The following is a 12,641-nucleotide window of genomic DNA, read 5'->3' as shown; positions in this document are numbered from 1 at the left end:
GCACTTCATTTCATGTTCGCGTTATTGACTTGCTTGCATCGCACCGTTCTATGGTTGTCGTCGTATTTCTCTCCTGCTGGTCATCAATTGGGAAAAAGAAGCACAAAAGCCAAAGAATACACCGTATAGCAATCACTGTTGACTCACCCATGTTTACTGAGCAGGACGGACAGATGTGGCACTGCTTTCTGGTTCTATGGGGGCAAAGATAAAGACAAAGCAAAACATATAGAAATAACATCACCCCAGTATAGCGACAATAAACATTCTTTTGACGTTTTATTGGCTTGTCTGTACAACGTGATACACCAGTACACAGGACAAATAAAAACATTAGCAAAGAGACTGAGAAAAAAGTAGCGCTTACTGCTCTCCTGCGTCATATTCTGTCTGAGTACAGTTTGGCGCCAATCCATCCTTGCCCACAACACCTTTTACAATCTCTGCTGCTGTGAGCGCGTGGCAATTAAAGAGATGTTTGCTAAATGCATGGTCGACACGTAAAGAACTGGAATAAAGGCAACCGTTGTGGTCATCACGTTAAATCTCCCGCGTGTTCAGCTTCCAAGATTTAACACGTATCACTTCACATCTGGACAACAACGACAACAAAACAACAACAGATGCTTGGTTCCTGCAACAAACTTCAAATGCACAGAAAAAGGCCAAATTCCATCTTCAAGCTTTTTCTTTCTTTTTTTTCTTTTTAAAGTATGTCGGTAAAAAGGCAACAGAATAATCATAATAAATAAAAGAAAATGGCACAGAAGAGGACATCTGGTGGAATATTCACAGCGTAACTTAATGACCGTACAGCCAGGAAACAGATGGCAAACTGTCACAATCCCCGGGAAACCGTCGCTGACAACAACAACAAAAAAAGAGCGGAAAATAAACAAGGCAGACAAAAATGAGATAATGACATCTAGGATTCCAATATAGCATTTGTATTTACAAGCATTTACACCACTCAGGAAACTTGTGGGGCGCTTTCTCAGCACAACCTTCTTTGATATTTCTCCAAAAAGAGGGTCGATAATGTGACGCTAGTATTCGCTAGTGTGTTGTGTGTTGTCTGACTATGGGCTCACACGTCAGGTTTTCTCCTTGTAAAACACTTCATTGACTTGTTTACGTCGGGGGGGGAGGGGGGTGGAAAAAAGGTTCAGAGTTCACGAGGAACCCAAGCAGCGAGAAGGAAGCGTCTCTGTTGCAACAATCAGCTGATATAATGCACTAAATGTAAACATGTCATTGTTCATCAGTCATACTCTGCTTGCCAGCTTGATAACGTTGTCGTCCTTCCTTTAAGGCGTAGGTATCAAGAGTCCACTTCGGGTCCTTTAAATAAGCGGCAGTGCAGTTTTATAGGATCTCCTCCACACCGTGCGCAAAGATCATGACCAGGCCGGGCTCCAGGATCATGTCCTCGCCCATGTGCTGGTTCTCGCAGGCCATCACCACCACCGCCTGCTTGCCCGGGATGCGCTTGGCCACGTAGTTCTCGTAGTAGCGCCGGTTCATCTGCCGCGTCTCCAGCGTGGCCAGGCCCTGCGGCCAGTTGCGCTCGTGGGCGTTCTCGATCAGGTCGTTGACGATGGAGAGCGGGCAGCCGCTGTCGATGAGCGAGCGCTTGATGACGGCCTGCAGCACGGCGTCCGGAGTGGAGATCATGCCGCCCCAGCGGGTCACCCTCGCGGGCTGCATGGAGTTCACCCATCTAAAAAGTAAAAATAAAAAATACATTCCAGTATGGCGCCACGGTAATGAAAGGGAGTACACCCCTCACGGTAAGCAGTTTTATGACAGTAGCGTTGGATATACTTGAGAGTAGTCAGCGTATAGCTTATGTATTTACTACCCACTGGAAATGAGTCAACAAGTAGCTTTCATTGTCTCAAGAGCTGGGAGAACAAGAGAGCAGCAACATAATCATGTCTTGTCGACAGTCAAGCATGGTGGTGGTGTTGCATGAGTGCTGGTGGTGCTGCAGTTCATCCAGGCAAAACGCGAATTCCAGCACATGCACTGACATTCTGAAGTTGCTCTCCCTCGGTGGGTGTAGTGTCACGGTGTGGGGATGCACGAGCGCTTCCGGCACCGGAGAAGGTGCGGTTCATTGAAGAAAAACATGACTTCCAACATGTTCTGTGACATTGAGGACAAACATGTGCCGGGACATCCAATGAGCCACTCCCTTGGTGGTGGTAGCATCACAGTCTGGGGCTACACAAGTGCTGCCAGCACTGGGGAAGCTGTGGTTCATTGGGGAGAGAACATTAATTGCGACATGTACTGTAAGAGTCTGAAAACCCACTCCCCTAGTGAGGGTAGCGTCATGGTCTGGGGATGCATGAGTGCTACTGGCACGGGGAGAGCTGCGGTTCAATGAGGAGAAACATTCATTTCAACATGTGCTGTGACATTATGACGATCCACTCCCTAATCTAGGTTAGTGCCAGGGTCTAGGGCTGCATGAGTGCTGCCTGTACTGGAGGAGCTGCAGTTCACTGAGGAGAAACAAAAATTCCAATGTGCTGTGACATTCTGAAGATGGACTCCCTCAGTGGCGGTAGCGCCAGGATCTGGGGCTGTATGAGTGCTGCCTGCACCGGGGTAGCTATGGTTCACTGAGGAGAAGCGTGAATTTTAACATGTGCTGTGACAGTCTGAAGAGATACTCTGAAGAGAGTGGGGTAACGTCATAATCTGGGGCTGCATGAGTACTGACGGTACTGAGAGAGCTGCGGTTCACTGAGAAGAAATGTGAATTCCAACATGGTCTGGGGAAGCAGAGTGCTATTCGCACTGGGGGAATCTTCACTGAGGGGAAAGATGACTTCCAACATGTGCTGTGACATTCTGAAAATCCGCTCCCTTAAGGCCCTGTCACACCTTGACGATTTAGCCAACATATGAAAAATTTGGCCAATACGCTGGCGTACGTCAAATAAGTGATGGTTAAGTTTTGTATATGTTAACAGCACGCTGAAGCACGCCGGCATACGTCGTAGTACGTCCAAAGATTTTGTGCATGCACAAAACTTTTCGACATATGTCAACATATGATTCATACGTCCCGCATACGCGGGCAATAAGTTATGCGATCGTTGACGCCCGTTCACACACGTTATTTGTAAGTTACACACAAGCCGTAATACGTCAACATACCTTGAGACAGAACTGTGTCTTCTTGTCTCTCTTCTTGGCAAGCGTTGGCTGAGAGGAGATGGAGGCTGTTGTTTTTGCATAGATTACATTATACAGTACATTATGGTGTGTGTGCCTTGTAGGAAGTCCTTATGTATACTGTACATGCTTGACCAGTAGAGGGCACTGTGACACTGGGAATGGAACTAACATTTATTTATTTATTTATTTTTCTCTTTGTCTGAGAGAAACAATGCACGTTTTAATCAAGCATTATTGGTCACGTCAACATAAAGTGCAAAGGAGTATTTACATTCAAAAAGAATGGAGAGATACAGCATGTTACTGTCAAAGTTAGCGTTTGCTGGAAAAAATAGAACTACGGTATTTACAAATGAGTATAAAAGACAGCCGTGAAATACATGATGATTCGTCATAATGACACCACACCGCAGCAATGAGCGATAATAAACGTATTCCTTCAAGTGTTATTGCACAGTGCAACACTTTAATAATACTCTAACAACTTTGGGGAATGGAACCAACAGGAGGGGAAGGGGCGTTACAACCTGCATCATCTCCATCAGAGTGAGAGAGGGAGGGGGAGGCTGTGGGTGGTGATGGATCCCTCCGTCACTGCCCTGACGGCAGCGGTCTTGGAAATTGTCCTCGGCATGATGCTTATGGTGACACTGCGATGTCTAGTGAGGTGAATCATAAAGTGGCAGCCTTTTTGTAGGCTACGGCACGTCATCGTCGGCCATAAGCTGCCGTGCGGTTTGCATAAGTTAGACTGGCGTTGGGCATAAGTTGTGAACGCCGGCAACACGCTACGCATTCGTTGGTATAAGTTGTCTATACGTTATAGAAACGTTCTATATAAGTTACTAATACGTCATGTATACGTCCAACTCGTTATGAATACGCGATGTATACGCCCAAAATTGAAAAATACGTCCACAGTTCAACGTATGCCATCAAAATGATCACGTCGGGCATGCGCTGGCTAAATCGTCAAGGTGTGACAGGACCCTTACTGAGGGTAGCGCCCGGGTCTGGGGCTGCATGAGTGCTACTAGTACAGGGGGAGCTGTTGTTCACTGAGGAGAAACATGAAGTCCATGTTCTGTGACGTTCTGAAGATCCACTCCCTAATCTGGGTTAATGCCAGGGTCGAGGGCTGCAAGAGTGCTGCCTGTACTGGGGGAGCTGCAGTTCACTGGGGAGAAACATGAATTCTAATGTGCTGTGACATTCTGAAGATTGACTCCCTCAGTGGGGGTAGCGCCGGAGTCTAAATGAGTCCTGCCTGTACTGGGGTAGCGTCATGATCTGGGGCTACATGAGTGCTGACGGTACTGAGGGAGCTGCGGTTCACTGAGAAGAATTGTGAATTCCAGCATGGTCTGGGGAAGCACGAGTGCTACTCGCACTGGGGAATCTGTGGTTCATTGAGGGGGAAAGATAAATTCCAACATGTACTGTGACATTCTGAAAATCCTCTCCCTTATTGTGGATGGTGCCAGGGTCTGGGGCAGCATGAGTGCTGCCTGTACTAAGGAAGCTGCGGTTCATTGAGGAGAAAAATGAATTCCAACACATGCTGTAATAGTCTGAAAATCTGTCCCCTTTGTGGTGGTAACATCACGGTCTGGGGCTGCATGAGTGGTTACAGCACTGGCAGAGCTGTGGTTCATTGAGGAGAAACATGAAATCCAACATGTGCTGTGACATTCTGAAGACCCCCTCCTTTGGTGGTGGTTCCGAAACTAAGTATATCCTACTTTACTTTCTACAGTACTGTCCCTTACTAGATGGAATGATATCTCATGCAGGAGCAAAGAAGACTTACTCCAAGATCTCGTTGTACTCGATGGTCTCCTCCAGGTTTTGCAGGTTGGGGTTGGCGCTGCGGATGGCTCGCATGTACGCTTTCAGCAGTTGAATGTCTCGTTTCTGGAATGCGAGAGCGCCACAGTGAGTCCAAGAGAGCAGGCTACAGCATGTCCAAGCATCTAATTCAGGGGTGTCCAAAGTGCGGCCCGCGGCTGGTTTTTGTTTTTTTGTTTTTTACTGGCCTGTGGCACATTAAAAAAATGTAATTTAAAAAAAAAAAATCTAAAAAAAATAACATAAATATAATATAAATAATAAAATAGAGGAAAAAATGTTCTAACAACAAAAAGTCGTAATTTCTAAGAACAATGCAACATTATGAGGAAAAATAAAGTAATTTTTGTAGCAATAAAGTGGAAATATTCAAGTAAGACAATTTTTTATGTGATATGAAAAACAAATACAACAACGATTAAAGTTGTCATTTTTGAAAAATTAGCTTGCGGAAAAAGTTATTGTAAATAAAGTCAACAATCAAGTCGAAATATTATGCGATTTAAGTCATAACAACGAGAAAGTTGAAATAGTTGGGGAAAAAAGGGTAGAAATGTAACAAAAAAAGGTTGTCATTTTACCAAAATTAACAATTAATTAAGAACAAATGTCATATTCTAAATGAGAAAAGTCGCAATTTTGCAAAAATGAACTCGTAACATTATGAGGAAAATGTTATTTTAGTAGCAGAGTTGAAATATTAAGAAAAAAGATGTTTTCTTTTAAGTTGCAATATGAGAGACAATAGAAAATAAAGTTGTATTTTTGGGAAAATTTGGTAGGGGAAAAAGTTACAATGTTACAAGAATAAAGTTGGGAAGAAAATTTACCGTACAAGAAGAAATAGCTGGGGGGAGAAAAACGCAGAAAGGAAAAAACAGCTGTAATTTTACAAGAAAAAAAGTTCTATTCTAACAAGAGTAACACATTTTTTGAGGAAAAATGTATACCCCCCCCCCCCCCCCCCGACACACACACAGGGCTGTCAAAAATTCCACGTTAACGGCGGTAACTCGTTTATTTCATTAATTACATTTTTTAGTGTAATTAACGCAGTCGCACCACAGCAAGCACGCCTCTTAGTTATGACGGCAGACAGAAGGACAGTGGAGCGTCCCCACAGAATCTGATGCTGTTTTCTAACTTCATTTTGACCTGAACACCACATACTGCATGTACTGTATCTCCACCTCGCACACGTCTCTAGTCCGTTAATCCTCGGAACGACACTTCCTCATTCTCATGACAAGAATGCGAGATGCAATGAGGAAAGTATGCTGGAAAATACTATGAAAAGAAGTACATATACCTTAAATTACATGATGTCTTTGAACGCAACCCCTCATTCCTCATAATAACACGGTTTAAAGTGTGATTCAAATGTTCTGCTACTATTAAAAGAGACTACTCTTTTAGACTTGTGTGGTATCTTTTAGCTTGACTGACATATTCAGTTCATTTGGAGCTGTTAATACACACTACAAATATGTATAATCCGCTACTATCATTTATCTTTCTGTTCATTTAATGCAGTCAAAATAGGCATATTTCAGACATAGTTGCTGATGGTGATTAGTCATGACTAATTCATTTAAAAACTGTGATTAATAAAAACAAATGTAATCATTTGACAGCCCTAGTTATGTTTTAAAGTCATAATATTATGAAAAACAAACAAAGTAGCTGGAATTTTTGGAAAATTTGATTGGGGAATGTTATAATACTGTATGGGAATAAAGTCAGAATATTACAAGTAGAAAATTTATGAAGATTATTTCAGAAGTAAAAAAAAAAATAGGGGAAAAGAGCAAAATAACAGGCTTTTTCACCTACTGTATATGACCGAGCTGAGGTGCAGTTTTTCCTTGAAATATATATACTGTAACTTCTTAGCATATCTACAGTACATGTGTTGCTTTGCAAAATATCAAAGTGGCCCTCCGTGTAAAAAGTCTGGACACCGCTGATCTATGTGCTAGCTTGGATTTTCATTTTATTCTGAATTGCATTTTTTTTAAATGATATATTCAAATTCTTACTTGTTCGCCCAGCTGGTGTTTATGTTCGGCTACAGTCTTCTCCAGCTCCGAGACCTTGGTCTGCTGTTGCTGGACGACACTGCGCAGGTGTTTGATGCAGTTATGGTTGGGCAGCTCGTCTTTGGGCATCTCCAGGCTGCCACACAGGAGAAGAAGAAACAACTGAGAAATGGGCATGATGAACAGTCTTTTCATCAGCTGCGTACGCAACCATTAGCTTGTGTCCCACGCACGTACTGTACGGTGATATACTGAACAGTAAGTCAAATGGTATGTGAATGGAGTGCGGTTCCCCTAGGTGAGTGAGGTTAGCGCATCGGTAACGCTGCCAAGTTTGTTGTCTGACTGCCACCGGACGGCTTTGGCGTGCTCACATTTCTTGTTGACGTTTCCTTGTACATTTAAATGCGAGATGTTTAGCTCTGAGCCTGAGGCGGCACAGCCGCTCTCTTCCCCTTTTGTGTAAACAAGACAGCTTACTGTCGCACGTCACTCTTCCATCAAAACACACCTCAAGCGACGTGTTTACGGCCAAAAATAACACGCTTGGTAGGAGTACTAGAGGTTGAGAAGAAGACCCAACACTCACCCGCATCCCTCCTCGCAGTTGACGGGCCTCTTGGGGTTGTGCTCGCAGTCCTTGAGGTGCGACTGCAGCTGGTCCAGTCGGAGCGTGGCCGTGCAGCCGAAGGTGGCGTTGTCACAGTTGATCTGCAGCTTGGACAGCATGTTGCGCATGATGCGGGGCACGGGCCTCAGGTGGGCCAGCGTCACCACCGTGCGGTCCACGGGGCAGATCTGCTGCTGGGCGAACCACTGCGTGATGCAGGCATTGCAGAAGGCGTGCTCACAGTGCGGGGCCTGAGACGGGAACACAGCGAGGACGACATATTGGAAGACGGAATACTCTGTTCATATTTACTACCGCACGAGTGCTGCCAGTACAGGGGGAGCTGCGGTTCATTGAGGAGAAACATGATGTCCAACATGTTCTGTGACATTCTGAAGAGTCACCCCCTAATCTGGGTTAGTGCCAGGGTCTGGGGCTGCATGAGTGCTTCCTGTACTGGGGGAGCTGCAGTTCATTCAGGAGAAACGATGCCTTAAATGTCTCACGCCTCGTTGGGGGTGTAGCAATATATCTTCAGTGCAATGAACATAGCTGTGATATCTGCTTTCAACAATAAATATGGATACATTTTATTCCCATATTATATAACTTTCCCCCAATCCTTATTTTCACATTTTTGACACAAAAGCAAAAAATATTTGTGTCCAAGTGAAAGTTATGCTTGAAATGTATCTTCACAAAAAGCCGTTTACCTCCCTATTTTCCTGAAACGTACCCAGCCTAATCTTTCTTTTGGTAGGTTCCATGCTTACAGTATGTAGCCATACAACACAATATTCTGTGTGCCTTGAAAAATCAGTCAAAATCATCTAAAATGGCCGGTAATGAAGGGGTTGAATTTTGAAAAATGGCTGGGATTTAATGAGTTAAATTATCTTTGTACACTTTCTTCCCATAATATTATGAATTGATTCCCATACTAGTGTGATTTTGTTCTTATAATATGACTTTTTCCCCAGGCTATTTTTTAAAAAATTACAACTTTATTTTGTTTCTCATATTACGACTTAAAAAAACATTTTTTCCCTTAATATTTCGACTATATGCTACTAAAATGACATTAACGTGAATTCTTTTGGGGGATAAATAAAGAATCTATCTTATCTTTCCTCATAATATTACAACATTAGCCCAGTAAACATTAGGACTTTTTCTTGTTAGTTTACAACTTTTTTCTCTTAATATTTTGACTTTATTCGTGTAAAATTACTGCTGATTTTTCCATTTTTGCAGTGGTTTTTGTTTTTCCTAAATATTTCAACTTTCTTCTTAAATTATGTTTGGAAATTTTCTTCTCGTATTATTAGGACTTTATTCCCATAATATTTAGACTTTATTCTCATAATGTAACTTTCCCCCAATATAATAACAAAATAAATTTAAAAATATACAACTTTATTTTCTTTTGCTTCTCATATTACGACTTCAAACTTTTTTTCTGTAATATTTCACTTCTACTCAACTAAAATGACATTATCCTCGTAATATTACAAATTCACTTTTTTTCTTGTTAGAATACAATTTTTCCTCTTAATATTTTAACTTTAATCTTGTAAAATTACAGCTGTTTTTTAAAAAAAGTAATTTTCCAACTATTTCAACTTTATTCTTGTAAATTTTCTTCTCGTAACAATGACTTTATTCACATAATATTTTCATGTTATACTCATAAAACTGGAACTTTTTCGGCAACCTAATTTTTCAAAAATTACAACTTTGTCGTTTAAATATTGTTTTGCATTTAAAAATTTGCATTTTTTTTCCTCTATGATTTAAACTTTATGCTCCTTAAGTGACGTTATTTTTCCTCGTAACATGACATTCTAGTAACTCTTCTCATTACAACTGTTTTCTCTTAATATTTTGACTTTATTCTTGTAAAATGACTGCTGATTTTTCCATTTTTGCTGTTTTTTTCCCCGTTTTCTTGTTAAATTATATTTTTAGAATGTGTCACGGGCCAATAAAAAAAAAAAAAACAGCCACGGGCCGCACCTTGGACACCCCTGTCCTACGTCAAGATGTGCACTATTATTAGGCAGCTCCTTTCCCTGAGGCTAAATAGGACCAACAAAAAGTGTTGACCGCCTCACCTGCACTGGTTCTTCTAGTACTCCGCTACATATCGGACACAGGAGGTCTTCATCCACCTCCCCTTGGAACCTCGTCACGTCGTACCCCATGGTACATCACTGGCACCGTTCGCCACCTACACAACATACAGCACAACGGGGTGGGCAGTATTGTAGATATATTATAGAGCAATAGGAAAGACGGCAGACATAACAGGAAAAAGGAGCTAACCTCACTCACAAGCCGCCTTGAGTGCTTCCATTCAGCTGCTCAGGTTACAAGACCTGGACAAAGACTCTGCAAAAGGAAGACCAAACGTCAAAAACGCCAACCACAATTTCCTTGCTCAGAATTGAAATAGCGATTCTTTATTTGTGGCGCTGCCTGTTCACCCTTGCCGATAAAAAAAAAAAAAAAAAAAAAAGGAACTGTCATAACATACTTCATACGTAGCAGGGGCCCATAGTTGATTTTCATATGATTTTTTAAAAAACAAAATATCCTTCTGCTATCCTTTTTTTTTGTTTTTAAGCCTATAAAAAATATTTTCATTGTGTCACTGTCTTCGCACTTGGGGGTCCCAAAACCCCCAAACTTTCATTTCTCGAAAATAGAGATTTTTTTCTTGAATATTTCAACTTTATGCTACTAAAATTATTTTCCTCATAATATTACGACATTATTCTTGTAAAGTTATTAGTTTAAAACTTTTCTCCCAATATTTTGACTTTATTCTCATAAACTTACAGCTGTTTTGTTTTAAATATTCTATTTCAACTTTTTTCTTGTATATTTTGACTTTATTGCCGAAACATAACTTTTTCTGCGAGCTAATTTTCCAAAATTATAACTTTATTCTTTTTGTTTCTCATCATATTGTGACTTTTTAAAAGTATTTTTTCTTGAATATTTCAACTTTGTGCTACTAAAATGATGTTATTTTTCGTCATAATATTACGTTATCATAAAATTTGATTTTACAGCTTTTTCCCCCCTCAATATTTTGACTTTTTTCTCCTAACCTTACAGCTGTTTTAAATTTTCCAACTATTTCAACTTCTTGTAAATTTTCTTCTCGTAATTATGACTTTATTCCCAGAATATTTTGACATTTTGTAACATTAGAATTTTTTCCGCAACCTAATTTTCCAAAAATTACAACTTTATTCTTTGCTTTGTTTGTTTTACATTACGACTTTGAAAAAGTATTTTCCTGAAAATTTCAACTTTATGTTACAAAAATGCCATTATTTTTTCTCATATTACGATTTTATTCTCACAAGATTACGATACATTACCACTTTTTTGTCTAGATATTTAAACTTTATTCTTGTAAAATGACAAATTTTCATTTTTGCTGTTGTCTTATTTCTTGTTAAATTGTATTTTTAGAATGTGCCAATAAGAACAAGTTAGGGGCCGCACTTTGGGACATCCCTGTTCTAAATCTGTTTGTCTTGCTTTTCATGTTTCTTGCTCACTTTTCTGTCTCCCACAGCGTCCATAAATATGTCACACAGGGAAAATTATGATCTGATTATTTAAAAAAAATAATTGTTCAGCCCTGCTCAAGAGTGGTCAAATATGAAGTAAAAATGCGTCATGCTGTCATTAAAAGCAAAAGGCGTGCCAAATAATTAGGGTGTGCACAACCAGTTAATAATACAATTTTGATTCTAAGTGAATTGTACAAGTTATAGGTTGGGCAGCACGGTGGGACTAGACGCCTCACAGTCGGAGAGCCAGGTGAGAACCGGGGCTCTTTTTTGGGAGCCGAGCCTAACTATTTGCTCGTTCTCCGCGTGCTTGCGTGGGTTCTTCCTCCGGTCCTCAGACTTACTCCCACGTCAGGTTCATTAGAGACTGTAAATTGTCCATCTGAGTGAATTGTTTGTCTCTCTGTGATTGACTGCTGACCTGTACTGTGTGTACCCCGCCTCCCATCAAATACTCTTACTGTCCTCATATTTTATGAGAGGTGTGCTCTTATAAAAGCTACGTTATAAACCCCATGTGTTTTTGCTGGTATGATCCATCCATGTTAGCATCCCCGTGAAAGCAGGTGATGCTGCAGTCTCCTGCCCGGTGGCTGACCTCATTCTGCGGTCCGGAGAGGCGCATTAAGCTCCCCGTCCATACCGCTTCAACACGCCGTTAAAACGCACAGTAAACATGCCTGTCGAAACATTACATTACGTACGTATCCAGCTACAGCTAGCTAGCTACCTAGTTAGTTAGCAACATCGCTGCTCCCCCTCCTGGGCATTAGCATCGGAGCTAAGCATTCACAGCCACAACGCTAACAAGCTACGCAGACAAACGGGGATGTAGAAATACCGCCACTCGGCCGAAACATCGCCACGAAGCGACACACTTACTTGGCTGTGTAGTAAGACAGCTCCCGGGGAAAGTTTTCTTTTTCTGACTGTTAGCTTGAGCTAGTCGCGTCCTGCTGTGTTACTGCCGACGCCGTCTGCATCACTCGTACGTCGAGGGGTGATGACGTCACGACGCAATTGACGCTGTCGCTTATGAGTATGTGGAATTTTCTTTTTTTTACTTTCTTTATGTTGAATCGCGTCAAATGTGGTCGTAAACCGTGGTATTTTGCATATACATGATAATTAAGCCCCATCATTTGTCATTCAAATACAGTTTGGCATCAAAATATTTTGTTCCGCTAATATCTTTTCTAGTGTTTTTCCCCCTCACGTCAATTTGTGACGTCACATAGAGAGGTCACGGCAGGCTCACCAGTTCCACCCTCAGGGTGTTCTTCCTCACCACACATCCAAGTGTCGCTTCGAGGGTTGCTTGCTGTAAAGTCGCCCTGCTGGTGTTTGATGGTTACCAAACCC

At 41.5% G+C, this 12,641-nt stretch overlaps 1 protein-coding gene across 2 annotated transcripts; it reads right to left on the bottom strand.

Annotated features, from left to right (window-relative positions):
- Positions 1–259: 259 nt before the first annotated feature.
- rnf41 (ring finger protein 41) lies at positions 260–12,271 on the bottom strand. 2 transcript variants are annotated; one of them, XM_054797239.1, is made up of 7 exons: positions 12,162–12,271; positions 10,015–10,080; positions 9,804–9,919; positions 7,669–7,940; positions 7,080–7,215; positions 5,003–5,106; positions 260–1,720 (listed from the first exon to the last, which is right to left on the bottom strand). In XM_054797239.1, the coding sequence occupies exons 3-7, from the start codon at positions 9,891–9,893 to the stop codon at positions 1,366–1,368; spliced, it is 957 nt and encodes a 318-aa protein (XP_054653214.1). In that variant the 5' UTR covers positions 9,894–9,919; positions 10,015–10,080; positions 12,162–12,271; the 3' UTR covers positions 260–1,365. The 2 variants fall into 2 exon arrangements, with proteins under 2 accessions (XP_054653214.1, XP_054653223.1); XM_054797248.1 differs by having other exon boundaries at positions 10,024–10,080.
- Between the last annotated feature and the right edge of the window lie 370 nt (positions 12,272–12,641).

This window comes from Dunckerocampus dactyliophorus, chromosome 1 (genome assembly GCF_027744805.1).
Source record: "Dunckerocampus dactyliophorus isolate RoL2022-P2 chromosome 1, RoL_Ddac_1.1, whole genome shotgun sequence".
Classification (NCBI taxonomy): Eukaryota; Metazoa; Chordata; class Actinopteri; order Syngnathiformes; family Syngnathidae; genus Dunckerocampus; species Dunckerocampus dactyliophorus.
The sequence above is the reverse complement of the archived record's forward strand: the minus strand, read 5'-3'. Positions and strand labels throughout refer to the sequence as shown.